A 27,893-nucleotide genomic window follows, 5' to 3' on the forward strand; every position below is an offset into this window, starting at 1 on the left:
TTTGCTGCTGTCGCTGACACAGCAGGGCCCCTTGCTGGCTTTCTGCTGCCTCCCCACTCTCAGTGCTCCCTCCCATCAGAGAGGGTGGGCTTTCCAAGAGCCCTCCCTCTGCTCACTCTCCTGCTTAAGGCTTTGACAGGCCAGGGGAGAGAGTGTCACCTTCAACACCATCCAGCCCTAAAATGAGGTGCACGCCTATAACCCCAGCACTATGGGAGGCCAATTACAGGCAGTTGGCTTGAGCTCAGGAGACTAAGACCAGCCTGGGCAACACAGCAAAACTCCATCTATACACAAAATTAGCCAGGTGCAGTGGTGTGTGCCTGTGGTCCCAGCTCCTTGGGAGGCTGAGGAGGATCACTTGGGCCTGGGAGGTGTAAGTTACAGTGAGCTGAGATGGCACCACTGCACTCCAGCCTGGGCAACAGATAGCAAGACCCTGTCTCAAAAAATCATAACAATTTAGGTGGAATATATATGGGAAGTCTCACTGCTTTCCAATGGACCTCTCTATAAACTTCAAGTCACTCTTTAAAAAAATTAAGTCTGTTTATCACAATAATTTTTTTTTAAAAATGTTTTTTTTTGAGACAGGCTCTTGCTCTCTGTTGCCCAGGCTGGAGTCCTGTGGCGCAATCTCGGCTCATTGCAACCTCCCCAGCCTGGGTTCCAGCGATTCTCCTGCCTCAGCCTCCTGAACAGCTGGGATTACAAGTGTGCACTACCACACCTGGCTAATTTTTGTATTTTTGGTAGCGATGTGGTTTTGCCATGTCAACTAGGCTGGTCTCAAACTCCTGGCCTCAAGTGATCTGCCCACCTCGGCCTCCCAAAGTGCTGGGATTACAGGCACGAGTCACTGCACCTGGCTAAAAACTTTTAAAATGTGTGTAACGTTTGATGACTTTTGGTGGAATCAACTATGCTCATGCCCACTTCCCCCACCCCCTCTGGCCACCAGGTTGGCACTTTTCCTTTTCATCAAGGAAGATGGTACAGCAGTTAGGATTCTGTGGCCACAACACCTGGGGTCAAATTCCAGCTCTATAACTCATAACCTGTGTGACCTTGGGAACTAGTATCTGCTACCTCATCTGTAAAATGAGAATGGGGTGGTACCTATCTGATGTGATGGCTGTGAGTTATCGTGTTCAGTGCTTTAAACAGGGATGGCATGAAATAGGTGTCCTATAAGGCTTGCTGCTATTGTCTCATCATCATTATAAACCAAAAATACATTCTAAGGCCCCCAACCATCTGAATGGACCCCTCCTCTTGGCCAAGGGCTTTCCATAGTGATCTAAAAACCTAATTCAGGCGATGAAGGAAGAGGGGTGGGACACGCCTCCTTATACCCCTGCAGCATCAACATCAGCACAGACTTTAAGTCTGGTGAGAAGCATTATAGTCTCTTCTCTCTAAAGCCTGCTACATGGAGGCTTCATCTGCATGAAAACACCTAGGTCACCACAAACCCTTATCATAACCCAGACATTCCTTTCTACTGATAATAAGCCTTTCAGGCCAGGCACAGTGGCTCATGCCTGTAATCCCAGCACTTTGGGAGGCCGAGTCGGGTAGATCACAGGTCATGAGTTCAAGACCAGCCTGACCACCTTGGTGAAACTCCGTCTCTACTGAAAATACAAGAATTAGCCGGGTATGGTGGCATGCACCTGTAACCCCAGCTACTCAGAAGGCTGAGGCAGGAGAATTGCTTGAACCGGGAGGAGGAGGATGCAGTGAGCCGAGATCACACCACTGCACTCCAGCCTGATCCGTCAAAAAATGAAATAATTCTTTCAACCAATTACCAAGCAGGGAATTTTTTATTTTTTATTTTTATTATTATTTGTTTTATTTTTTTTTAGACAGAGTCTTGCTCTGTCACCCAGTGCAATGGTGCAACTTCGGCTCACCACAACCTCCACCTCCCGGGTTCAAGTGATTCTTGTTCCTCAGTCTCCCAAATAACTCAGACTACAGGCACTGCTATCATGTCTGGCTAATTTTTGTATTTTTAGTAGAAACAGGGTTTCACCATGTTGGTCAGGCTGGTCTTGAACTCCTGACCTCAGGTTACCTGCCTGCCTCAGCCTCCCAAAGTGCTGAGATTACAGGTGTGAGCCATCGCACCCAGACTTTTTTTTTTCCAAGCAGAGAATTTTTAAATCTACCTATGACCTGGAAGCTACCCTTCCCTTTCAGTTGTCCCGCCCTTCCAGATCTAACCAATATAAACCTTACATGTATGTATTAATTGATATATTTTACATCCCTAAAATGTGTAAAAGCAAGCACCTGACCACCTTGGGCACATGTCATCAGGAACCTCCAAGGCTGTGTCATGGGCGCGTCCTTAACCTTGGCAAAATAAACTTTCTAAATTGATTGAAACATGTACCAGATACTTTTTGGTTCACACATCATCATCATCATCCCTTTGGCAAGTCTCATAAGGAATGGCAGGTCTCATTTGTTCACCAGCACCTCCATGGTAGGGGTGCCTAGGGGGCTGTGCTGGGAAGTATTCTCTGGCCTCATTCCCTCTTGGCCATGCCCGGGGAAGCAGGAGTAGAGGCATACGTAGTGTATTTGCCCACCCTACTAGACTTTGGATGTGGAAAGGATCTGCCTAGCAAGTCTTGTTCACACCAGTATCTCCCGCCTGACACACTGAGATGCTCAGGAAACCTTAGCTTAGGGAAGATGTGGTAACGTGGCTCTTTTTCTATTTTTATCTTTTGAGACGGAGTTTCGCTCGTTGCCCAGCCTGGAGAGCAATGTCATGATCTCAGATCACTGCAACCTCTGCCTCCTGGGTTCAAGCGATTCTCCCACCTCAGCCCCCACACCCAGTAGCTGGGATTACAGGATCGCATCACCACACCTGGCTAATTTTTGTATTTTTAGTAGAGACGGGGCTTTACCGTGTTGGTCAGGCTGGTCTCAAACTCCTGACCTCAGGTGATCCACTAGCCTCGGCCTCCCAAGTGCTGGGATTACAGGTGTGAGCCACCGTGCCCGGCCCAAGACGCAGCTCTTGAGCCTTGTCATGCCAGTGATTCCTTAGGAGCAAACTGGCCTTGGCAACACGGCAGCCATGAGACTCCTTCCTGGAGTCTCTGTGCTGTGAATTATAAAGAACAGGAAGATCACCCAGGTGTGGTCCCGGGAGGATGACTGTGGCTCACCTGTTTCCCACACCATCATATACCCAGTGAGTGGAGCCAAGGCCCTGATAGGCCGACGCCCAGTAATAAAGACAGGAATTCAAATGCAGGCTGTAGAGAAGGTAGGCTGTGGTCCTGATGACCCTGCAGAAGGAACGCAGCGCATGAACACGGAAGCGGAACGGGAGGGCAAGGGATAGACACCTGGCCGGTGGGAGCCAACCCATGGCTGGGCTGACAGATTGGATGCTTTGTTGAGATTGCACCATTAGGAAGTGTGGTGCTTGAATGGGGTGTTGTCACGAGCTGGGGCTAGAATTGGCACAGAGGTAGCAGAGCTGCCTGTGCACTGGGCGAGTGGAGGCGCCAGAGGGGAAATGTGCAGGGAGGGGCAGGGAAGGACTGATGTGTGCAGAGAAATTGAAGATGGGCCGTGTTGCCCTGGAAGAGATGTGGACAGGAGCCTTGCTCCCTAACACGGCCTGGCTGGTCTTGCACCCCATCCTCAGACATCTGTGAAATGCCACCTTACATCTGTTCCCATTCTGTGAGAGCCGGCTGGGGGCTCCAGTTCCTGGAGCTGAGGCCAAAATGATGCCCAGCTCACTGCAATGCTGGTAAGCCCCTCTTGCTGGCTGATATGCGCCCTCATTACAGTGGGGAGCATCAGATATTCCTGGTTCTCTAAATAACAAACGTTTCTCCAGGAAAGAGGAGGTGGGACCAGGAAGTCGCCTGGCTTCCAGTGGAGACAGGGCCTGGAGGTCAGTAGGGGTAGAAAATTCCTTGCTGTATATTCTAGGTGTAAACTTCCTGTGGGGTGTGTGTGTGTGTGTGTGTGTGTGTTTTGTGTGTGTGTCATTTGTATGTGTGTGTGTACATTGTGTATGTATGCCGTTGTGTCATGTGTATGCTGTTTGTGTCATGTGTGTGCCATTTGTGTCGTGTACATTGTGTGTGTTGTGTGTTGTGTCGTGTGTATTGCATGTAGTGTCTGTTGTGTTGTGTGTCGTTTGCATCGTGTGTGTGCATTGTGTGTCTGTGTGTCATGTGTCGTGTGTATTGAGTGTTGTGTCTGTTGTATATGTTGTGTGTATATGTGTGTGTGTTGTATGTTTGTGTGTGTCGTTTGCATCGTGTGTGTGCACTGTGTGTCGGTGTGTCATGTGTCGTGTGTATGAGTGTTGTGTGTTGTATATGTTGTGTGTATATGTGTGTGTGTTGAATGTTTGTGTGTGTCGTGTGTGTATTGTGTGTCATGTGTTTGTGTGTTGTGTGCATGCACGCACACACGGGGGAGTCTCACCTGTACACGTAGGCTTTGCTGAGGACGGATTCCAGGCGGTTGTTAAACTCGAAGAAGGCCATGTACTGGAGGAAGAGCAAGGCATGAGACCAGCCCACTGCCCATAGGTAGCTCGCTGCCCTCACGCCCACAGGTGCCAGGACTCAGGGCCCTTCCTGCAGCCCCCGGGAGGAGGGAACAGGACGGTGAGCATTCAAAATCAGAAGCCCTTGGCCCCTTGAGGGATAGGGGCCAGAAACTCCATTTAGGAATAGCCTGTCTTCCCTTGGAAATGACACAAAATCCTATTCTCACAATTTTAATATAATTCCAGGGGACTCTTGGACCTTCTGACCCCTATCATGAGACTTTTAGGGGTGTAACGAATAAAGATGCTGTTTTTAATGTTTCTTATAAAGAAAACAATTTTGTAAAGAGACAGCATCCCTAATACCCTACTCTTACCTCCTTCAAAGGTTTGTTTATAATAATAAAGTACATTAATTGAGTATCTTTAAATGACTGGCTTTTTTTTTTTTTTTAAGAGACAGAGTCTCACTCCATCACTTAGGCTGGAGTGCAGTGGTGTGATCATAGATCACCGCAGCCTCGAACTTCTGGGCTCAAGCAATTTTTCAGTCTTAGCCTCCTAAGTAGCTGTGACTACAGGCACACACCACCACTCTTGCGTAAGTTTTAAGTTTTTTGTAGAGACAGGCTCTCACTCTGTTACCCAGGTTGGTCTCAAATTTCTAGGCCCAAGTGATCCTCCTGCCTTGGCCTCCTAAAGTGCTGGGATTATAAGCATGAGCCACCACGCCTAGCCAGCATATACATTTATATACATTACCTTATTGTTTATTTACATATGAAATACGTTGTCATTCTCCTTGACAGAAATTGGTGCTCAGAGTGGTCCAGTAACTTGTCCAAAGCACACAGCTGGTATGTGAGAGAGTCAGCATTCAAACTCAGGCCAGACCCAAAGCTGCAAGCTCTCTCCTTCTGCCAAACTCTCTGGATCTTTGTATTTATTTTTTGACATTTGAAAACAGTATTTATGAAGATTCTCTGAGAGATATGCCAGTTATCATCCAGGTGTTCATTTTAATTCCACCCACAGTTTAAACTGGAGGCAGAAAAAACAGGGCCTTGGATACCTCACTCAAAAAGTTTTGTGCACGGCGTGGTATTCAGTGTTAGGCCTGTGACTTATGCCCCCTCACAGGCCTAACACTGGGCCACCATGTGAACCAAGATATAGATCTCACCTCTAAATCTGGGGTGAAACTTGGCCTGTGGACCCAACCTTCCTCACTCTGATGTTTGGCTCTAAAGCAACCTCTGCAGCCCCTGGGAGGCTGGCATGGGTAAGGGAAGAATCATGCCAATTTCACTTTCCCCTTTCCTCTTGGCAGCCAGGAAGCTCAGAGGCAGTTTCCATGCTCAATTCCATATAGGTGTGCTTTCTTTTCATCAGGGCACTTATGTGCCCCCTTGTTTTATCCACCCAGTTTCTCCAGGTTGTTCATGTTATTGCATTTGACTTTTTGTAAATTCCCTCAGCATTGTTTTCAGAAAAAGGCACCAGGCATCATTTCAGGAGAGAGATAAATGTGATTGGTTGGCCAGCAAAATCCATTTGAGGGATCCTGAATGCTCTGAGTGGCTGTCCACCCTGGTCACATGACAGGACCACAGCCAGGTCTCTAGCCCACGTTGTGGCAGCCAGACCATCCTGAAGACTTTGGCTCTGCCCAGTGAGTGGCAGGGGGAACGGCTGGAATGACACAGGCCTGGCCAGTGATGAAATGGGTGTCCAGCTGTGCATTCAAATCATCCCTGGCTCTTCATTGCTCCTTCGACCTAGGGCAAGTCCCCCAGCCTCTCCCATCTTTTAGACAGAGACCATCATAATACAGAAGCCCCCTCTTGGGAATCTCCATATTCACTGAGAGCATAAACAGTGGAGACGCACGACCTTTATTCAAATTTGGGCTCCACTCCCTCCTTGCTGTGTGACTTTGGGCCAATTACTTAACTTCTCTGTGCCCCTTCCCTTCATTTGTAAAATGCTGGCAATAACACTACCTAACATGCAGCATCACAGAAGCACTGGCAATTGTAACGAACTCTCCACTAAGACACACGTGGAATAAATACAACTCCCCTCAGGCCATCCCTTGAGGATGCTCCCCTCCCCAGTGCTGCTGGTGGCAGAAAAGAAGATGCCAGTGCCGGCGCAGAGCTGAAGCCCCGGGGTAGTGGGCCCAGCCATCCTACCTTTAAACAGCGGGGCAGGCGGAGGAGGGGGTTCACACCGACTTTCAAATAGAGAAAATCCAAGGGCAGGAGGCTGAGCAGGTCCATCTGCAATCCCAACGTGACACCGCGGAGGTAAAACAGGCGAACCCAGATTTGAGGGTGAGGGAGTGAGAGATGGAGTCACTCCCGTCCATGGGAAGGTGAGGTCAGAATGTCGCAGGAGAGCTTACAGCTAGAGGGCAAAAGCTATCCCACCAAAAGGCTCTTGTTTGGCTTCAAAGCTAGAGTCGCCAGCCCCAAGGGCAGGTTCATTATCCCCGATAGTGACTGCTGTATCCCACCCAGCAGGGGTGGGAGTAGTACAGACACAATGAAAGATGGCTCCTGGCCAGGTATGGTGGCTCATGCCTGTAATCCCAGCACTTTGGGAGGCCAAGGTGGGCAGATCACCTGAGGTCAGAAGTTCAAGACCGGCCTACCCAACATAGTGAAACCCCATCTTTTCTAAAAATACAAAAATTAGCTGGGTGTGGTAGCGCACACTCGTAATCCCAGCTACTAGGGAGTCTGAGGCGGGAGGATCACTTGAACCTGGGAGGTGGAGGTTGCAGTGAGCCGAGATCGTACCACTGCATTCCAGGCTAGGAGACAGAGTTGGATCCTGTCTTAAAAAAAAAAAAAAAGGGTGGCTTCTGGGGACCACCCAGCCTGTGCTCATCTCCTGGGGTTTTTGGCTTGGAGGATAGTCCCATAGGGACCAGTATCCTTTGGTGTGGTAGAAACCAGATCTCACGGGTCCCCCAGGCACCCAGGGCCCTCTGAGACACCCACTTCTGAAACCCCGCAGACACTAAAGCTTGCATTCCCAGCACACACCTTGAAGCGGCGAGATTTCAGGTAGTTATTCCGCATGTCCTTTTTGTCCGTCTGAAAGAAAGGGGAAAATGAGCTTGATCCCTGATCCTGTGGGGAGCAATTGTGAAATTCCCCCAAGATCCCCACTCAAATGAGCGTATCAACCCTGAGGACCATCTGAGCCTTGGTGAAAGCCTTGAGTTTTACAGGTGGAGAAGTCCACCCTCCAGGGAGGAGGGATTTGTTCCAGTCACCCAGCTAGATTCTGATTGGTTGGGTGGAAAGCGAGGATATTAAGCTCATTGTCTCTGCCCATTGGTCTCACCCGGACCATTTGCACATTTGTTTACTAAGGAACTGATAACCACTCTGATCAGTCAGAAAAGAGGTTCTTCAAGGAAATCTCTTTACTCCAAATTGTTTAGAGGCAAAACCTCAACTTGTCTGCACACAGCAAAACAGGCACTGCCAGGGTGGAATTTTGGAAAGTGACCCACACTGGGAGACAGTGACTGTGCCTCCTGTTACTGAGAAGTCACAGTCAGAGCCTCAGTTTCCTCCCTGGTAAGGGGTTGGGAGGGGGGCTGGACCAGAGGCCAGGATCTCACTGGCTCAAATAAGAGAGCATCAGTGTGTTCTTTGCAGGATTCCTGGGAGAAGCCGATTGCCAACAGTTACCTGTGCTGAACGCCCTGCATGCGTCGTTTCAACCAATCCTCATGGCAATGCTAGGAGGTGGAAGCTATTACCATCCCCATTCTACAGATGAGGAAACAGAGGCTCAAAGAGGCAATTCAGCTAGTTGTGGTGGAGGTGGAATTCAAACCAGGTGCGTCTTCACTAAAGACCACTCTCTGGACCACTTCTCCACCTATGAGCAATATCTGATGTGTGCAGTTTGAAGATATCAAAGGCATGAAAAATAACCAATCATGCTGTTGAGCAAGCACAGCAGCCATTCTTGAGATTTCCTCATTCATTGATTTTGTCATCTATGACAGCATCAGGAGTCAGTGCCCTGAGGGCTCTGGCTGGGAGATCTGCCCCTGGTCACCCCACCACCAGCTGCCTTTGACTCACAATGATGTCCCCGCCTCTGACAAACTGCAGGCGTATCTGGAACACAGTGATGTCCAGGAAGTAGATGAGGTCGCATAGGTAATCCGTCAGCAGCCAGAGGTGGATGTTGTCCGGGGTCTGGTAGGGGAAGGCCCAGCGCACAGGAATCAGCCAACAGTTCCAGTTCCAGGCCATCACCACGAAGAACAGCCATAGGATGTACATGAGGTCTGCGGGGAAGACAGGCAGGGACGCTAGAGCATCAGCCAGGCAAGGCTCTTCACCAGTGGGATCAGGCTGGGGGCTTTGTTCTTTCTACATTTCTGCACTTTCCTTCAACTACTACATGTGGCACTTTTGTAAGAAACAGAGAGAGAGAGAGAGAGAGACAGTGTGTGTGTATGTGTGTGTGTGTGTGTGTGTGTATGTGTGTGTGTGTGTGTGTGTAAAACTCTCTGCTTTAGGAGCCAGGCACAGTAAGTAGCTCATACCTGTAATCCCAGTGCTTTGGGAGGCCCAGGTGGGAGGATTCCTTGAGTCCAGGAGTTTAAGACCAGCCTGGGCAACATAGCAAGACCATTCTCCACTTTAAAAAAACATATCTGCTTTAAAAATAAATTACTGCTTAACTGGCAGTCAGTACTTGAAAATAAAACATAAAAAGAAATAAATCACTGCTAAGCCTTAATAAATCAGAGTACTCTCAGGAGAGAACATGCCATCATTATAAGATAATAGCCAACTAGAAAACCCATTTGCTTTCCTTCTTCTTTAATTTTTTCCTAAAATGTATTTCCTGCCTTAGTAAATACAAAATAGTAAATAATGCATGGAGGATGGAAAGATAGACAGACAGGTGAATGCAGGGATGGATGATGGATGGGCATTCCAGATCACCTGGTTATTTATTTATTTATTTATTGTTATTTTTGTAGAGATGAGTTCTCACTATGTTGCCCAGGCTGATCTTGAATTCCAGGGCTCAAACAATTCTTTCATTGTGCCCTCTCTCAGTGCTGGGATGACAGGTGTAAGCCTGCCAGGCTACCAAGTTATTTGAGAAACCCAGTGGACACCAGGGTTGAAGTCCTGGTCCCCCAAATGTGTGACCTTGAGAAAGTCTGTCTCTGGCACGTGTCCTGTCCTCTTCTGTGAAAACACAGGAAAAGGTCAGATAAGAAAGGCAGAGAGACCTCTGTAAACTCTAAAGTGCTATGCATATATGAAGTGATGTTATTTCTGAAGAATATGGAGTGGGCTTACAGGGAAGTGAGAGTAATTCACTTTAGATACTGAAAGAACTCCCGCCCTTTTCTGGTTCAGAGCAGGAGCTCCAGGAAAAAAGCCAGCATGACCAGAGTGAAAAAAGGACTTGGCCAAGAGTCAGGAGTCCTGCGTCTGCACTAACTAGTTGCATTGTTAGCCTGGCTGACTTCTCTGTGCCTCAGTTTCCTCATCCGTAAGATGGGGGTGATCTTATGTTTCTCTTCCAGGGACTTTTGTTGTTTTTAAGACAGAGTCTCACTCTGTCACCTAGGTTGGAGCGTGGTAGCATGATCTCAGCTCAGTGCAATCTCCACCTCCTGAGATTATAGGCGTGCACCATCACACCCAGCTAATTTTTGTGTCTTTAATAGAGATGGGGTTTTGCCATGTTGGCCAGGCTGGGTTTGTTTTGAGAATCAGGCAAGAAAGTGGAATGGTTTTGAAAAGTATAAAAGGTCATGAACCCAGGGTGTCTGTGGCCCTCCATCCCAACTCTCAAGTCCCCTGACCTTCTCCCCACCTCGCTCCCACTCTCCTGCCCTCTCACGTTACACGGTGGGAACACCCATGCCCCAGGACTCACTGGTCAGCGGGTCAATGCTCTGGGGAAACTGGTACTTCTTCCAGGGGCGGCGTTTGAACTTGCAGCAGAGCATGTTGCAATAGTGCCCCTCTTCCACTGGCTCGGCTTCCACAGGCTTCGTGTCTGGAGCTGGCTCTGGGGCTTTCTTGGCTGGGGCTGTGGGATAACATTGGTGACCATCTGAACCAGCCCTGAGGCCCATATAGAAGATGCAAAGAGAAGGGTCCCAATTGCAGACCCTGGATCCAGAGCTGAGAGGATGCTGGCACCATTATACAAACTGCTGCAAGCTCTGTGTGCAGAAGCCAAGGCACTCTCCTGGAGTGAAGTCCACAACTCCCTCCTCAACAGCAGCCTGGGTGCCCACCCAGAAACTCTTACCAACCACCAATCTGGAACTGCTTCTCAGAAGCTGCCCCAAACAAATTGTGTCTGGGCCAGTTGGATGTTTCGGTGTCTGTTTGTGTGTCTGTGCTTAGACCCCTGTGGTTCCTTCTGATGGGATGGGGGCATTTTGAACCCAGTGTTCCCAGTACCCATAAATGGAATGCCAAAGGACCTAACAAAATCAAGGAAGTGTTGTTCCAGGTTTCTGAGAGGGAATCTCAGCTCCTTCATCTCAAAAAACAGAGACCAGACGGTATCAAAGCCTCCTTGTGCATCTATGATGATACTTTTGGTGACCCAGGGATTGGCTCTCATAGGTTCAATACAGCTATGTTTTCTAGCTTCAAGACTGTGACATCAGGCTCTGCATGGTCTGCTGCAGGCACCATGATTTCCAAGATACACCCTGCTTTGGGAAAGATCTAAAAAAATCTCCCTGACAAGAGATCATGTTTCTTATTTCCTCCTGATACCTTGAAAGAAAAGAAACACTCGGACAGCCTCAATAAGAACTTTCAAGGCACTGAGGTCTCTGAAACAAGACTGTCTAGTTCCAGAGTAGGCTGTGCACACAATCTAAGTGTAAGACTATAAGATACATTTTGGGGTGGCACCACCTTTCCTACCAGTAGGAAAGGGACAGAAAGGTCAATGAAGGCACCTGTCCCATGGGAGAGAGGGCCAAGTGCAACTGGGTTGTTGGTCAGAACTTTGATCTTCTTCCCACTCTTGGGTACATATCTCAACCTGTTCATATGGACCCCAAATCCAGAGAGTGGGGATCTGGGCTTCTCTCATGGACCTCAACCATTTCCTTGGGGCACCCTCACTGTGAGTTGACAGGGGTGCTGTTTGGAGGCCCCACCCCATCCTGGCCCCAGATAGGCCCCCTCCAGCTCCAGACTCACAGGGCTTGGGGCTCTCCTCGTCAGAGGTGACGTCAGGGTCGATGAGTTTCTCCTTCACCTTCTCTGTTCGCTCCTTGAAGAGCTTCACCAGCTCCTGGAGCCGGTCATTGATGATGGCGCTACTTGTGCTGGCCATGGAGACCGCACGGTCCTGGCTGCTGTGGGAACACCACCCAAAGCTGAGCAGGCTGAGCTGGGAGGGACCCCTGAGCCCCCAGGCCAGAGCTGTGCATCGTCTGTGTCCCACCTTCTGACAGAGCCTGAAGGAGATGAGTCCTGCCCCCATCTCCTGACATCAGAAATCATAGACCTACTGTAATCTCCTAGGAGGAAATTCAGTCCGAGAATAATGCCCAGGTGTTCTGGCCCAGCTTTTAGAAAATGTACCACGTAGGCTGATTCAGATAGGCAGTTCTGAAAAAAGCGTGATTCTACTTGTAATTTAGCAGGAAACTCTTAGAACTCAGTTTAGAGTTCAGCAAAATTGGGCGTTTGTCCCAGTGCGGGGTTCATGCGAGATACGTGTTCAAGAGCAGAACAGAGAGGAAGCAGGCCTACTTTTTTAGGCTTAGGAAACTGCTGGTGGAAAAAGCAGTGCAGATACATTCTATATTCTTTTAACTTACAGGAATTAAAGTTTCTGCACTGTCAGCGAGAGAGCGAGAGAGAGAAACAGAGAGTCAGAGAATGAATGAGCCTGCCTAGCATTCAACTCAGCTTGGGCGTGTGCCCTGGATGCATCAAGGCAGGCCTGTGAACGTGCTTTCTTTCCTCTGAGTGGCCTCACTGAGATCATCTTGCTGAGCTGAATATCTTTTTTATCTTTTTTTTTTTCATATATTAAGACACAGAAACTGTAGTCAACTACTCTTTTTGAGCTCAACTGAGGAAGCCAGGCTGAGTTTCACTCTTGTCACCCAGGCTGAAGTGCAGCGGCACGATCTCAGCTCATTCAACTTTCACCTCCTGGGTTCAAGCAATTCTCCTGCCTCAATATCCTGAGTAGCTGGGATTACAGGCGTGCACCACCATGCCTGGCTAAGTTTCATATTTTTAGTAGAGACAGAGTTTGGTCATGTTGGCGGGGCTGGTCTCGAACTCCTGACCTCAGGCAATCCACCAGCCTCGGCCTCCCAAAGTGCTGGGATTACAGGCGTGAGCCACCATGCCCAGCCAAGTGTGAGGCTTCTAATGAGAGCTGGCATACAGGTGTGGCAGGGACTTGAGCTGCTTCCTCACACATTCTTTCCCATGGTGCACACTCACTGGGGTGTAGCCCCCCAGCCAGGGACCACGTGCCAGGCTCTCGCTATTGAATGTGAGCTCTCAGACAAAATACATGCAACTGAAGACAGGCCTGGAGTTCTCCCTTTCTGGTGGCGACCAGTGGGATCTGGGAAGCCAAAAGGGGAAAGTGGCAGACCGCTGTCATCTGGGTCCCTAAATGATTACATGGAACAGAGCCTTCTGTTGACCTGACTCATGCAACTAGTGAGACAACAATGGCATATGACACATTGTGTTCCTTTGGGGTCAAAGCCACTGAGCCTTTGGGGTCCATTTGTTACAGCAGCCTAGCCTGCCTAGCCAATACATGGGTCTCCAAGTTGACCTCCTTAAGAGTCCTCAAGGATAGGTTTTATCATTATACCTCATTTCTGCCATCATTTCTCATATTAAACCCTACCCCTACCCCTACCCCACCTCATAAATATGAGTCCACTGCGTGCTACAGTGGGCAACTGCACCGAGAGTGAGGTCGGGGCTTCTTCTTGCTTCCTTATCTTTTCTAACTTTCCACAGCTCTGTTAAGCATAAACTGCATAAAATTGTGGACAGAAAAAGAAAGCCTGGAAGGAGGAAGGAATGCCTACTCCTGGCTCATCCAGGAGTCACAGCCAAGGGCTGTGATGGGGACTCCAGGCAGAGCCCAGGGCTGGGGCATTCACCACCCACCAGGGCTTCTCATATCCTTCGGGGAGATACCTCTCATTGGCCCAGCCCCAGGGACAGTTTGATCTCAGAGACCCAGGTCCCAATGCCATCACAGTGGTTTTTTCCTTTCTTTTTTTTTCTTTTTTGAGATGGAGTCTGGCTCTTGTTGCCCAGGCTAGAGTACCAAGGTGCGATCTCAGCTCACTGCAACCTCCACCTCCCGGGTTCAAGTGATTCTCCTGTCTCAGCTTCCCGAGAAGCAGGGATTATAGGCATGCACCACTATGCCCAGCTAATTTTTGTATTTTTAGTAGAGATGGGGTTTCACCATATTGGTCAGCCTAGTCATAAACTCCTGATATCAGGTGATCCGCCCGCCTCAGCCTCCCAAAGTGCTAGGATTACAGGCGTGAGCCACTGCGCCTGGCGTCATCATAGTGGTCTGTAAACATTGTCCTGCAGGCCAGCTGCACCACATCCCCTGGGGAGTGTGGGAAATGTGGACTCCCCAGGCCACTGTCTGTGGTTCTGATCTAATGGATCCAGGTAGGGCCAGGGAATCTTTTTTTTCCCCCCACAAACTCCCAGGGCAGAACCCACTGGAGATCCTGGTGATCCTCCCTGTCCCCACTGACCTTTCAGGGGTTCAGTGGCAGGAGCCCTGCTGGTGGCTCCCCTCAGCCTCTCCTTCACAAGGGAACCTCTGCCTAGAGATCCCTCCCTCTCTGAGTGCTGCTGGCTGTGGACACAGCTAGGCCCAAATATTGAGCCCACTGGATGTTACAGGACTCCTGGGTCAGCCAGAAGCAGGCTGGGCAGGAGACTGGTCCTGACCTACTGCTCAGAAGCCACTGGCAAAGTCTGCCTTGTGGTGGAAGGTTCTAAAAGCATCGACACTAGCCTCCCCCCCAAATATCCCCCACTCCCGCCCAGTCTTTCAACTTTCTGAGACCCCAGAGGGGTCTCACTCAGTGTTCTTCGGGGTGGTGGGGTCCGACCAGGCAACCACTGGGGACTCAGCTGGAGACAATGCCTTGAGCTCTTCAGCCTCATCATCCTCAGAGGGCAGCTTCTTCCTGTAAAGACACAGATGTGGAGGGGGCCTTCAGCAAGGACAGAGTTCCCAGGGAGAAGTGACATGACTCTGACCCTAAAGATCACCTAGAACCAACTCCTAGATAGACAGTGGGGGTGGAGCATAAACCTCTGGGTCCTTGTTTGCCTGAAGGGAGGGAAAAGGCAGAGGAGAGGGTCATAGTCACTCTCCAGACCTCAGTCTTCCCAACTGTTAAACGGCTTGGCATAAGGGTAACAGCATTGACTTGGTGTTGCACCCCAGTCCTGGCTCTTACCAGTGTGTGACCTCAGCAAATTGCTAAAACACTCTGAGTTACCTTAGTTTCCCGCTCTGTAAAATGGGGCTAAATCTACCCAAGTAAATGAGAGACTTATCACTGATTTCTCAGCAGAAGCTTGTTCCCCTCTCCAGCTCTGGGTCTAAAGTCACCCACGTCATTCCCCTCCACTCTATCAGACCACCTCTTCAGGTATCAGAGAAGCTATGGGTCCAGTCTCCAGCTCAGAGTGGGAACTTGGGCAAGTCCCATCCCTTCCTGAGCTCCAGGCTCCCTATCTGAAGAATGACGACTAAATTGTCCTGGGGTCCTCCATCAGTCAGGAAGTCCAAGTCTGCCACAGAGTGCTGCATTTTGGAGCCTTTCGTGTCTTGGCTGATGATGTCAAGGTCTGAAATCCACCTGAATTTCAGAGACAAGAAGGTTCTCGCCCAACTCACCCCTGGCCTGAAGGCAGGTTGGAGCCTGGGCAGCTGACTTGGTAGAAGAGGTGCCTTTGACTCTATTTTACCTTGGCATCTTAGGGTTAACTCTGCATTCTCCCACCCTCTGTCCCAAAAGTGAGAATGAATTGCTTTACTGGGGAATACAAAAGCCTGGGAAAGAAGAAAAAGGACCGAAAGAGAAATTCCTTAGTACCACCAAGAAAGCAAGCTCTAGTTTTAGAGAAAGAACCTTGTTTAAGATAGAGTCAAACGAGCTGACGTAGAAACGCAAAGGCTGTGTCCGGAGGACCCCGCCAGCCAATATCTACCAATAGGAAGAACATTTTATACGTCCATGAATTAAGTCCTGGTGGAGAAGAATGGTCATTCTTTTTATTTTATTTTATTTTTATTTATTTTGAGACAGAGTCTCTCTCTGTCCCCCAGGCTGGAGTGCAGTGGCACGATCTCGGCTCACTGCAACCTCCACCTCCCGGGGTTCAAGCGATTCTCCTGCCTCAGCCTCCAGAGAAGGTGGGACTATAGGCACGTGGCACCATGCCCACCTAATTTTTTGTATTTTTAATAGAGATAGGGTTTCACTGTGTTAACCAGGATGGTCTTGATCTCCTGACCTCGTGATCCGCCTGCCTTGGCCTCCCGAAGTGCTGAGATTACAGGCATGAGCCACCGCGCCTGACCAGAATGGTCATTCTTAATGACTTCCATTAGCATTTAAAACATAGAAGACTGAGTGTTAGCACATGAAACCTAGAGTCTGGGGACACGAGTATGCATGTCAGCACATGAAAGCTTATGTGTTAGCTCACAGGATGAGCATCAGATCAGTCAATAACATGGAGATGAGAGTTTAGGACTTGATCTGCTTTGGCTCTGCGACCCCACCAAATCTCACATGGAATTGCAATCCCCAATGTTGGATGTGGGATGTGGCGGGAGGTGACTGGATCATGGGGGCGGAGTTCTCGTGGTTTAGCACCATCCCCACTTAATACTGTATAGTGAGCGAATTCTGATTGTTTAAAAGTGTGTGGCACCTCCCCCCCCACTCAGTCCTGCTCCTGCCATCTGAGAACCTGTTCCTTTTGTCCCCACCATGAGTATAAGCTCCCTGAGGCCTCCCTAGAAGTAGATACCGCCATGCTGCCTATACAGTCTGTGGAGCAACAAGCCAATTAAACCTCTTTTTTTTTTTTGAGACAGAGTTTCACACTATCGCCCAGGCTGGAGTGTGCAGCGGTGTGAGCTCGGCTCACTGCAACCTCTGCCTCCCAGGGTCAAGCGATTCTCATGCCTCAGCCTCCCAAGTAGCTGGGATTACAGGCACGCACTGCCATGCCCAGCTAATTTTTTGTGTGTACTTTTAGTAGAGATTGGGTTTCACCATGTTAACCATGCTAGTCTTGAACTCCCAACCTCTGATGATCCACCTGCCTTGGCCTTCCGAAGTGCTAGGATAACAGGCATGAGCCACCGTGCATGGCCTCTCTCTTTTCTGTAGAAATTACCCAGTCTCAGGTATTCTTTACAACAATGTAAGAATAGAATAATAGAGGAATTGAACCTGAGTTTATAAAAAATGAGCATAGCATGGTAATACACACAGCTGAATCAGCAGGAGAAGGCTGACTGTGGGGACTTGAAAATAAAATGCAAGTTGGGAGTGGTAGGACTAGAAAACGGTTAGAGGCTGGGCCCCTGCTGTGAAGGTCAGGCTGCAATCGCTAAACTCGATAAGGCTATCCTCAGCCTTGGTGAACACAGGGCAGCCTTGCTGTGGTCTTTAGCTAAACACTGTGAAAGCAAATGGTACAGCTGACTTCCAGAAAATAGGTCCTGGGACTTTGGTTTCCCAAGGGAAGCTCATGATAACTTTTTTTTTTTTTGAGATGGAGTCTCACTCTCTCACCCAGGTTGGAGCGCAATGGCACAAGCTCAGCTCACTGCAACCTCCAATTCCTGGGTTCAAACAATTCTTCTGCCTCAGCCTCCTCAGTAGTTGGGATTACATGCCTGGCTAATTTTTGTATTTTTAGTAGGGACAGGGTTTTACCATGTTGGCCAGGCTGGTCTTGAACTTCTGACCTCCGGTGATCCACTTGCCTCATCCTCCCAAAGTGCTGAGATTACAGGCATGAGCCACCATGCCAGGCCATGATTACTTTTTACCAGGGCCCTCACTTCTGTGAGATTTAATCAGAAATGGAATCCACAGGCAGGGAGCCTTACCTTGGGACCAAGCCTGACAAGGCTCTTCAGTGATAACTCTGCAATTTCAGCAGAAGCTGAAAGCTCCAGCCAGTCCCCACATTCCCCACTTTCCCCAGCTAGAGAGTCAGAGGAGGAGCCTCCCTCTGGTTTCTTCTCTAAGAGCACATCCCAGGGCCAAGCCCGGAGCTGCCCAAACCTGCTGACATCAGCACATCTTCCCAAGATGCTCATATCAGCAGAGGTTCCTACTCCAGCCCCTGAGGGCCAATCACAGAGCTGGGAAGAGGATGCTGGGAGCGGGGGTCACTGAGGCCATCACTGTGCAGCCGCAACACTCTGCTGGGACCCAAACCCGAGTTTGCCAGTGTTCCAGCCAATGCTCTTTCCCAGCCTCACCACCATGACTCCGGATTCCATCACTAGGGTTTCTAGGGGGATACAGAAGGAGGGACATGTGGCATCCGTGTTGATTCTAAAGGTTCTGAAGTGATCCTGTTGCCTTCTGCGAACTCGCCTAGGATGGCAAAACTCATGGATTCACTTTTCTGCACTGTAAGTAACAAGAACCGCCACACTCAAGAAGACTAGGGCCAAAAATCCCATTGCTGGGACCCAGTGCAGGGCACTCTTCTGAGCCTAGAAAGTGCATACTGCCGTAGGGCACTGTGGCTCACACCTATAATCCCAGCACTTTGGGAGGCTGATCACTTGAGGTCAGGAGTTCGAGACCAGCCTGGCCAACATGTTAAAACCCCGTCTCTACTAAAAATACAAAAATTAGTCAGGCGTAGTGGTGGGTACCTGTAATCCCAGCTACTTGGGAGGCTGAGGCAGGAGAATCGCTTCAATCAGGGAGGCAGAGGTTGCGGTGAGCCAAGATCACACCATTGCACTCCAGCCTGGGCAACAAGAGCAAAACTCTGTCTCAAATAAACAAAAAACAAGAAAACCCCAAAACACGAAAGTACAAGCTGCCCCAGAGAAGCCAGAGTGAGGACCTAAGCTGGGAGCTCCTGGTCCCCCAGCAGCGCCTATGTCTTCCTTGTGCTGAATGCTGCAGGGTGCAGTAGCTGGTCAAATTCTCACAATTCTGGTAACCAAGAGGCGTTTCTGCCCTCGTCTTACACAGGGAAAATGGAGGCCTAGGGAGGTTAAATGACCCATGTTAAGAACCATGTCTTAGAAGGGGTGCTCTGAGATTGACTCCAAGCCACGGCCTTAAGCTGCAAGGAGGGCCTTGCCTAAGCTAATCTATGGCTTTGGGGTTCTTGTCAGTTGCTCCCAATGTTCACTCTGTCCCTGCTCACAGTCAGCCCCACCGGCCTCGGCCTCTACAGAGAGGCAGGCCTCAGAACTCTCCCCTCTCAGGGCTGGGCTCAGGCAGAAGTTTCCCACCCATTTCTCATAGTCACATTCAACCTGGCAATTGTTTGTTTATCTGGTTACTTGTTCACTGTCTATCTCAGCCCCTCTAGAATGTCAGCCCCATGAGGGCAGGCCCCTGCCAGGCTTCTCCCTCGTGCATCCCCAGGGATGAGCCCGGCACATACAGATGTTCAGCTCATGCTTGTGAATGCATGAATGGCAGGGACAAGAGGAGCCTCGCAGGCCCAGCTCACAAGCAGAAGGCCACAGGCTTGGATTCCAGCCCCACATGATCTTGGTCCCCTCCCTCTCCTAAATATGCCACCCCCTACCCAGGCCAGCCTACACCATTTTCCTGCCCATATAAAGGGAACAGGGGTAAATAGACCAGATGCCTATGACTGGAGCCATTTCTGGATCACTTAATGGGCTTTGTACATAATTCAGTGAATTCAACTGATGAAGCTGTGAGCTGTACTCCCCCAGCTCAGTGAAACTCTATCGCTTTTCTCTATGTTAAGACTTCACCGCCCTCAGTTTGCTATATCCAGCCACTTCACTCTGACAGGCTTCTGACCTCAGCTGAGCAATTACTCATTAGCTCATGGATAAGAACAAAAATTAATTAAGAAGAAAGAACCATCTCTCCGTCCAGCCAGTGCAGAAGCAGCACTGACAGCCTCCCTCTGCTTAAAAAGCACTGTCCTGCCCTTGGCAGCCTGCCTGCAGCTGTACACAGAACCCTCTCCCAGGGAACCTGGCTCCAGTTGTCCAAAAGCAGCTCTAACCGCTCAGCAACAAATTTATCTGAAGAGGTGTAGAAACGTGCACCACCTTGACCAAGAGTGTCACTTCTGAGAATGGAGCCCAAGGGCAGAGAGGAAAAGACCAAACACGTGATCATGACGCCATTATGGATAGGGCTCAACAAGAGGGGATTTGTTAAGTTCATTCCGGCACGTGGAGCTGGAGGAATGCCCAAGAGCCATCATAAGTGAGCATTCAGGAGACAGTCCAGCAACATAGAAAAGGGTGCATGGAATGAGACAGCACTGTAAACTGGATCCCTCCTCCAATTAAAACCACACAAGACCATGAGCCTAACCAAGGCATAGAGAAGGCAGAGCAGTCCAAACACCATCTAGGGTGGTGGGGTTGTAGATGATTATCTTTCTAATGTTCTATGGTATTTCCATTATATTATCTTTTTTTCCCCCTCTCTCTCTCTCTTGAGATGGAGTCTCACTCTGTCACCCAGGCTGGAGTGCAATGGGGTGATCTTGGCTCACTGCAACTGCCACCTCCCAGGTTCAAGTGCTTTTCCTGCCTCAGCCTCCTGAGTATCTGGGACTACAGGTACACACCACTATGCCCAGCTAATTTTTATATTTTTTAGTAGAGATGAGGTTTTGCCATGTTGACCAGGCTGGTCTCAAACTCCTGACCTCAGGTGATCCATCTTCCTTGGCCTCCCAAAGTGCTGGGATTACAGGCATGAGCCACTGTGCCCAGCCCACGTTATATTATCTAATAATACAGTGGGTGGATGACACTGAAAGCACAAGTAACAAAAGCAAAAACTAGACAAGTGGAATTATCTCCATCTAAAAAGCTTCTGCATAGAAGGAAATAACAGAGTGAAAAGAAAGCCCAGAGAATGGAAGAAAATCTTTGAAAATTATATATTTGATAAAAAATAAGAAACTCCTACACCTCAAATATCAAAAGAAACAAACATTAATAACAAAAAAATAGGCAAAGAACTCAAATAGACATTTCTGCAAAGAAGACATACAAATGGCTAGCAGGTATAGGAAAAGCTGCTTGACATGACTAAGCATTGGTGTGTTAGTACATTTTGACATTGCTATAAAGGACTACTTGAAACTAAGTAATTTACAAAGGAAAGAGGTTTCAGTGACTCACAGTTCCGCACGGCTGGGTAGGCCTCAGGAAACTTACAATCATGGCGGAAGGCAAAGGGGAAGCAAGGTGCAGCTTACATGGCAGCAGGAGAGAGAGAGGGAGAAGGAGAGTGCCACACTTTTTTTTTTTTCTTTTGAGACAGAGTCTCACTCTGTTGCCAGGCACCAGGCTGGAGTGCAGTGGAGTGATCTCGGCTCACTGCAACCTCCGCCTCCCGTGTTCAAGCAATTGTCCTGCCTCAGCCTCCCAAGGAGCTGGGGCTACAGGCGCGCGCCACCACACCCAGCTAATTTTTGTATTTTTTAGTAGAGACGGGATTTCACCATGTTGGCCAGGATGGTCTTGATTTCCTGACCTCGTGATCCACCTGCCTCAGCCTCCCAAAGTGCTGGGATTATAGGTGTGAGCCACCGCGCCCGGCCACTGCCACACTTTTAAACCATCCCACCTCATGAGAACTCACTCGTTACCATGAGAACAGCATGGGGTAAACCACCCCCCTGATCCATTCACCTTCCACCAGGTCCCTCCCTTGACACATGGGGAGTACAATTTGAGAGAAGATTTGGCCAGGGACATAGAGCCAAACCATATAATCAGGAAAATGCAAATCAAAACCACAATGAGAAACCATCTCACACCTATTAAGATACCCATGATCCTAAAAAAAAAAAAAAAAAACAACCCAGAAAGTAACAAGCATTGATGAATATGCAGAGAAATAGGAAAAATGGTATAGTCACTGTGGAAAACAGCATGATTGTTCCTCAAATATTATAAATAGGACTGCCATATGATCCTGCAATCCCTCTTCTGGGTGTTTATCCAAAATAATCAAAATCAGAATCTCAAGGAGATATTCGCACTCCCATGTTCACTGTAACACTTATTCACAATGGCCAAGAAATGGAAACCATAGAAATGTCCACCAACAGAAAAATAGATAAAGAAAATGCAGGGTGGGTGTGGCAGCTTACACCTGTAATTCCAGCAGTTTGGGAGGCTGAGGCAGGTGGATTGCTTGAGCTCAGGAGTTTGAAACCAGCCTTGGGCAACATACTGAGACCCCATCTCTACAAAAAAACAAAAAATTAGCCGGGTGTGGTGGCATGTGCCTGTAGTCGCAGCTATTTAAGAGGCTGAGAAGGGAGAATTGCTTGAGGAGCCCAGGAGGTCAAGGATACAGTGGGAAAGAAAGAGAGAAAGAAAGAAAGAGAGAAAGAAGAAAGAAAGAAAGAAAGAAAGAAAGAAAGAAAGAAAGAAAGAAAGAAAGAAAGAAAGAAAGGAAAGAAAAGAAAAGAAAGAAAGAAAGAAGGGAGGGAGGGAGGGAAAGGAAGGAAGGAGAGAGAAAAGAAAAGCAAAAAGAGAGGAAGGAAGGAGAGAGGGGGAAGAGGGAGGGAGGGAGGAGGCAGGGAGGAGGGAAAGATAAAAAGGAGGGAGGAGGAGGGGAGTGGGAGGGGAAGAGGGAGTGGAGGGGAGGTTGGTTCCCAGGCTCCACTTGAGGTATATCAAGTGTATATCAAATGTGGTATATCCATACAATGGGATATTACTGAGATTTAAGAAAGAAGAAAATCTTGTCATATGCTACAGTGTGGACGAATCTCAAGGACATTGTGCCGAGAGAAATAAGACAGTCCCAAAAGATAAATACTGCATGATTGCACATACATGAAACAAGTAAAGTAGTCAAACTCACAGAAACAGAAAGCAGAATGAAAAAGGAGAATGGTGGCTTCCAGGGGCGGGGGTGGGGTGAAGGGAAGCATGGGGAGTTGCTGCTCAATGGGTGCAGAGATTCACTCATACAAGATGAAACGTTCTAGAGATCTGCTGTAAAATAATGTGCATATAGGTAAAAATACCATATTGGACACTTAAAATTTAAGACGGTTTTTTTAAAAAGTACTCAGTGAGTTATAATCATATGCAAGTTTTCATAAATAGCATCCTGTCAAAAATGAAATAAAATGAGGTAGAAATTAATTCTGTAACATTTATTATATATTACTATATAAATTATTTAATAAGTTTTCATTTTTTTTATTTTTTAAAATGGAGTCTTGTTCTGTGGAGCAAGTGGTGGAGTGCGATGGCACAATCTCAGCTCACTGCAAGTTCTGTGTCCCAGGCTCAAGCAATTCTCATGCCTCGGCCTCCCAAGTAGCTGGGATTACAGGTGTGGGCCACTATGACTAGCTAATTTTTTTTGTATTTTTAGGAGACACAGAGTTTCACTATGTTGGCCAGGCTAATCTTGAACTCCTGGCCAACAGGCTGTGGCTTCTGTGGCTTTGTGGCTTCTTTCAAATGATTCACCTGCCTCAGCCTCCCAAAGTGCTAGGATTACAGGCATGAGCCACTGTGCCCAGTTATTACTAGATTATTTATTATATTACTTCTTCTAATTTATAGCTGAGGGCATTTGGGACAGGGCCTCCCATGAGAGCTTTTACAAGAGCCCTAAGCCAGGAGTTAGGAGAACCAGGAAGGGGTGTCAGAGTCCACTTCTGACACCAACTCGCTGTGTGATTTTAAGCCAGCTGCTTCTCCCTCTGACCTCATTCTCTTCATCTGCCAAATGAACAGGTGACGCAGTGCTGAGAAAAGCCCAAGAGAAGCATAAAAGCATAAAAGCTAACCTGTGTGTTCCCGAGGCTGAGTTTGGGACCGTGAGGGTGTCAGATTTGGCAGGAGATGGTAGTGGCAACAAGGGTGAGGGTGGATTCTCTTCCACCAGGAGGGCGTGCCCATCAGCATCGGTATCTTCCACCTGCACTTCCGGACGCTCTTTTGTGGCAGGCACTGGGGGAGAAGGAGAGGAGAGAGTCAGAAAGAGACAAAAGCCAGGTCCCAGGAGCCTGGCTGTGTTCTTGGAGAAAACCACAGAAAGCATGTTTGGAGCAGGCTCTGGCAGCTTCAGTCCCAATGGGGTGCACAGAAAAGCTCTATGCAGGGGGTGCAAAAATGCAGTGCCCGGGGTTCTCTGAGGGTCACCACCACCCCAGCCACCAGCCCAGGAGCCACAAAAGAAGCCACAAAGCCACAGGAACTCCCAGACACAGCCTGGAGCCCAGCTCTCCTAGCTCTCCAAGCCCAGCTTGTTTTTCCCTGCCCTTGAGCAAGCTCTAATGAGCTGAGGCAGTGACAGCACCCAGAGAGGGCACAGAAAGCCTAGGGAGCCAGAGTCCTGGCGCCTGGCCTAGCACAGCCTGAATCAGCTGCTTTCCCTGTCTGAGCCTCAGTTTCCCTACCCTAAGGTAGGCTGACCATGCCTTCCCAGGCCTGTAGGGAAGAGTCAGAAAGCACAAGTCCTCACATTTTTAAAAATATATATTTTATTCATTTGTTTATTTTTGAGAGGGGGGTTCTCACTCTGTCACCCAGGTTAGAGTGCAGTGGCACAATCACAGCTCACTGCAATCTCTGCCTCCCAGGCTCAACTGATCCTCCCAGCAGCCTCCTAAGTAGCTGGGACCGCAGACACACACCACCATGCTCGGCTAATTTTTGTACTTTTGTAGCAACAGGGTTTCACCATGTTGCCCAGACTGGGGACAAACTCCTGAGCTCAGGTGATACTCCTACCTTGGCCTCCCAAAGTGCTGGGATTACAGGGGTGAGCCACTGGGCCCAGCCAGCCTCACATCCTTGAAGAGCATCAAATGGAGACATTTGGAGGGTCCCGCCAGTCAAAGGTAACACACTGTGTAGCATGTGCTACTCCCTATTTGGGCATGTCCTTGTTCTTGTACATGCCAGGAGCCCCCATATTCATCTGCTAGTCTGACTCTGGACCTGAGAGGCCTAGTACTATGTCCCACATTCCTGAGAATCGGGTCCTCTCCGGGGAGCCTGGGCGTGGCCATATCTTGGGCTCCATCACCCACCTCAGGGACTGCAGGGACAGTTTTGCCCCAAGTCCAAGCTCAGAGGGTACTGAGGGACTGAAATGGTATTCCCCCTTCCCCATCCAACAGCAACAGGGCACAGGTCTGGGCACCAGCAAGGCAGGCAGGGATATACACCCCAAAAGGGAGAAGTGGAGGGATTTTGAAATAATTATATATGTTTTTTCCTTTTTTTTTTTTTTTTTTTTTTTTTTTGAGATGGAGTCTGGCTCTGTTGCCCAGGCTGGAGTGCAGTGGCACAATCGCAGCTCACTGAAACCCCTGCCTCCTGGATTCAAGCCATTCTCCTGCCTCAGCCTCCTGAGTAGCTGGGATTACAGGCCCCTGCCACCACGCCCAGCTAATTTTTGTATTTTTAGTAGAGATGGGGTTTCACCATGTTGGCCAGGCTGGTCTCAAACTCCGGATCTCAGGTGATCTGCCTGCCTCGGCCTCCCAATGTGCTGGGATTACAGGCATGAGCCACTGCACCTGGCCAATATGTGCTTTTTGTCAAATGGCCTTTATGAGAAAAGCCAGCACTTTGTTAAATTGCTTACACTTACTCTATACTTTGGTGGAGCGAACCCTAAATCCTCTGGAGAAGAGGATGAACAGGAATGGAGAAGTTAGTAGAAATGTAAGCAGGGGCCAGGCACAGTTGCTTAAGCCTGTAATCCTAGCACTCTGGAAGGCTGAGGTGGAAGGATCCCTTAAGTTCGAGAGCAGCCTCCACAACCCAGCAAAATACAAAAAATACAAAAATTAGCTGGTCATGGTGTTCCAGCTACTTAGGAGGCTAAGGTTGGAGGACAGCTCAAACCTGGGAGGTCGAGGCTACAGTGAGTCAAGATCACGCCCACACACTCCAGCCTCAGCGACAAAGTGAGATCCTGTCTCAAAAAATAATAAAAAATAAAATAAAATGGAAATAATGTTCTTATTACAGCTTCTCATTGTCTTGTCTGTAGCATCTAGAATCATCATGTGCTCCAGCACAGCTGGGTCAGCCCATTGTTTCAATATGTCCCTGGGAACATTTCAAAAATCATCTTGAAATGATGATTTCCCCAGAGACCGGGGAGGACACTAGATGATTTTTGACGGCACAGACAAGGCAAAAGATAAACTAGAATATTACTCCTGCTGGGCGCGGTCACCCACGCCTGTAATTCCAGCACTTTGGGAGGCTGAGGCAGGAGGATCATCTGAGGTCAGGAGTTTGAGGCCAGCCTGGCCGACATGGCAAAACCCCATCTCTACTAAAAATACAAACATTTCCCAGGTGTGGTGGCATATGCCTATAATCCCAGCTACTTGGGAGGCTGAGGCAGGAGAATCACTTGAACTTGGGAAGCGGAGGTTGCAGTGAGACAAGATCGCACTATTGCAGTCCAGCCTGGGCAACAGAGCTTGAGACTCCATCTCACACACACACACACAAAAACCATTTACCCCCCTTTTAGTGAATACCCAGAGAGGAAGTCTCAGGTTGGTGCCACTGTGGTCTCAGTGCCTCTGACACAGCCTAAAACCATTTGCAGCTAAGTGAGCAGGCCCCAGCTGCAAGCCTTCAGCAGGCCCATCCATCTCATTAGAAAACAGCAACACCATTTTGTTTTCAGTGTTATTTGAGGTTGTTTTTATTTATGCCTCTATTTATGGCAAGCAATGCTGGTTTTCCATTTGAATAGTAATGAAAAGTTTTCCTACTTAAATATACTTAATTAAATAAAAAGGAGAATCCACTGATAGAAAAATAGTAAGCAAATAAAAATAAAGTCGGGGCCAGGCGATGGCTCATGCCTGTAATCCCAGCATTTTGGGAGGCCGAGGTGGGTGAATCAGCCAAGGTGAGGAGTTCAAGACCAGTCTGGCCAACATGGTGAAACCCTGTCTCAACTAAAAATACAAAAATTAGCCCAGCAAGTAGCCACATGCCTGTGCTCCCATCTGCTTGGGAGGTGGAGGTTACAGTGAGCCCAGATGGTACCACTGCACTCCAGCCTAAGCAACAGAGCAAGACTCCGTCTCAAAAAAAAACAAAAAAACACAGATTTAGCAGTAATCAGGAAGTGGCCTATGGAGGTGGGAGCTGGGGGACGCTTTGGGGTCACTTTGTTTCCTTTTTCTTTTTCTTTTTTAGCAATTCAGCATCCTCAATGACAGCGGTGGGCCGCTTTGGAGAAGTAGATGCAAGGCTTGCCTACCAGAAGGTGGAGGCCGGGGTGGACCTGCATGCCACCTCACCTCCTCCCTGTGCCCACCAGGGGGAGGAGAGGACAACAGTGGATGTCTTCCCGTGAAACGCTCTGTCCTGCCGGCCTGGACTGATCTCAGAGGCAGCCCTGCACCATGTCAGCCACAAATAAGCAAGCCAATCAAAAGGGAAAGTGGGCATGTCTGGCTCGGGTTAGTGACAGGGGTTAGTCCAGGGTGCCAGTATGTCCCTGAGCTCTTTGTCATCAGGCAGTGAGCGGTGGCAGCCCAAAGGCCACTACAGGGACTTTGCCACAATCAATGGATCCAGACAGCGCTCCCTCCACCCTCGCCTCTGAGGATGCCTGCCTGCACCTAGAGCTTCTTTCCTGAAATGGAATTTGCTGAGCAGCAAACTCTCAAGGTCAGTGGGTTCTATCTGCAATTGGCGCCCACATTACTCTTTTATTCCACTTCCCTCCTTTCACTGCCCTCCACCCCGATCCCAGACTCCCTGTCCAAGCCTTTTGGCCTGGAGATCTGAGAAAGTGACTTGTTTAAACTAAGGTGTGAATGATTACTTATATAAAAATGATGTGCCTAAAGAGAAGAATGTATGTTTAACCCAAAGAAATGAACAGCTGGCCAGGGGTGGTGGCTCACACCTGTAATCCCAACACTTTGGAAGGCCGAAGTGGGTGGATCACTTATATCAGGAGTTTGAGACCAGCCTGACCAACATGGCAAAACTCTGTCTCTACTGAAAATACAAAAAGTAGCCAGGT

General features: G+C 48.8%; 1 protein-coding gene across 4 annotated transcripts in view; it reads right to left on the reverse strand.

Annotated features, from left to right (window-relative positions):
• Positions 1–27,893, reverse strand: part of CNGB1 (cyclic nucleotide gated channel subunit beta 1) — a 104,557-nt gene that overhangs the window by 29,043 nt on the left and 47,621 nt on the right. For 3 of the 4 annotated variants that reach the window (XM_035281846.3, XM_035281848.3, XM_035281845.3), the window contains 9 exons: positions 23,662–23,824; positions 14,685–14,792; positions 11,782–11,939; positions 10,487–10,642; positions 8,659–8,867; positions 7,600–7,650; positions 6,742–6,828; positions 4,480–4,544; positions 3,195–3,317 (listed from right to left, as the gene is read on the reverse strand). In XM_035281846.3, the coding sequence (XP_035137737.3) occupies positions 3,195–3,317; positions 4,480–4,544; positions 6,742–6,828; positions 7,600–7,650; positions 8,659–8,867; positions 10,487–10,642; positions 11,782–11,939; positions 14,685–14,792; positions 23,662–23,824 (1,120 nt within the window). The remainder of the gene's footprint in view (positions 1–3,194; positions 3,318–4,479; positions 4,545–6,741; positions 6,829–7,599; positions 7,651–8,658; positions 8,868–10,486; positions 10,643–11,781; positions 11,940–14,684; positions 14,793–23,661; positions 23,825–27,893) is intronic. The other variant, XM_078358349.1, reaches the window with a different exon arrangement.

The sequence above is a fragment of the Callithrix jacchus genome, chromosome 20 (assembly GCF_049354715.1).
Source record: "Callithrix jacchus isolate 240 chromosome 20, calJac240_pri, whole genome shotgun sequence".
In the NCBI taxonomy this organism is placed as follows: Eukaryota; Metazoa; Chordata; class Mammalia; order Primates; family Cebidae; genus Callithrix; species Callithrix jacchus.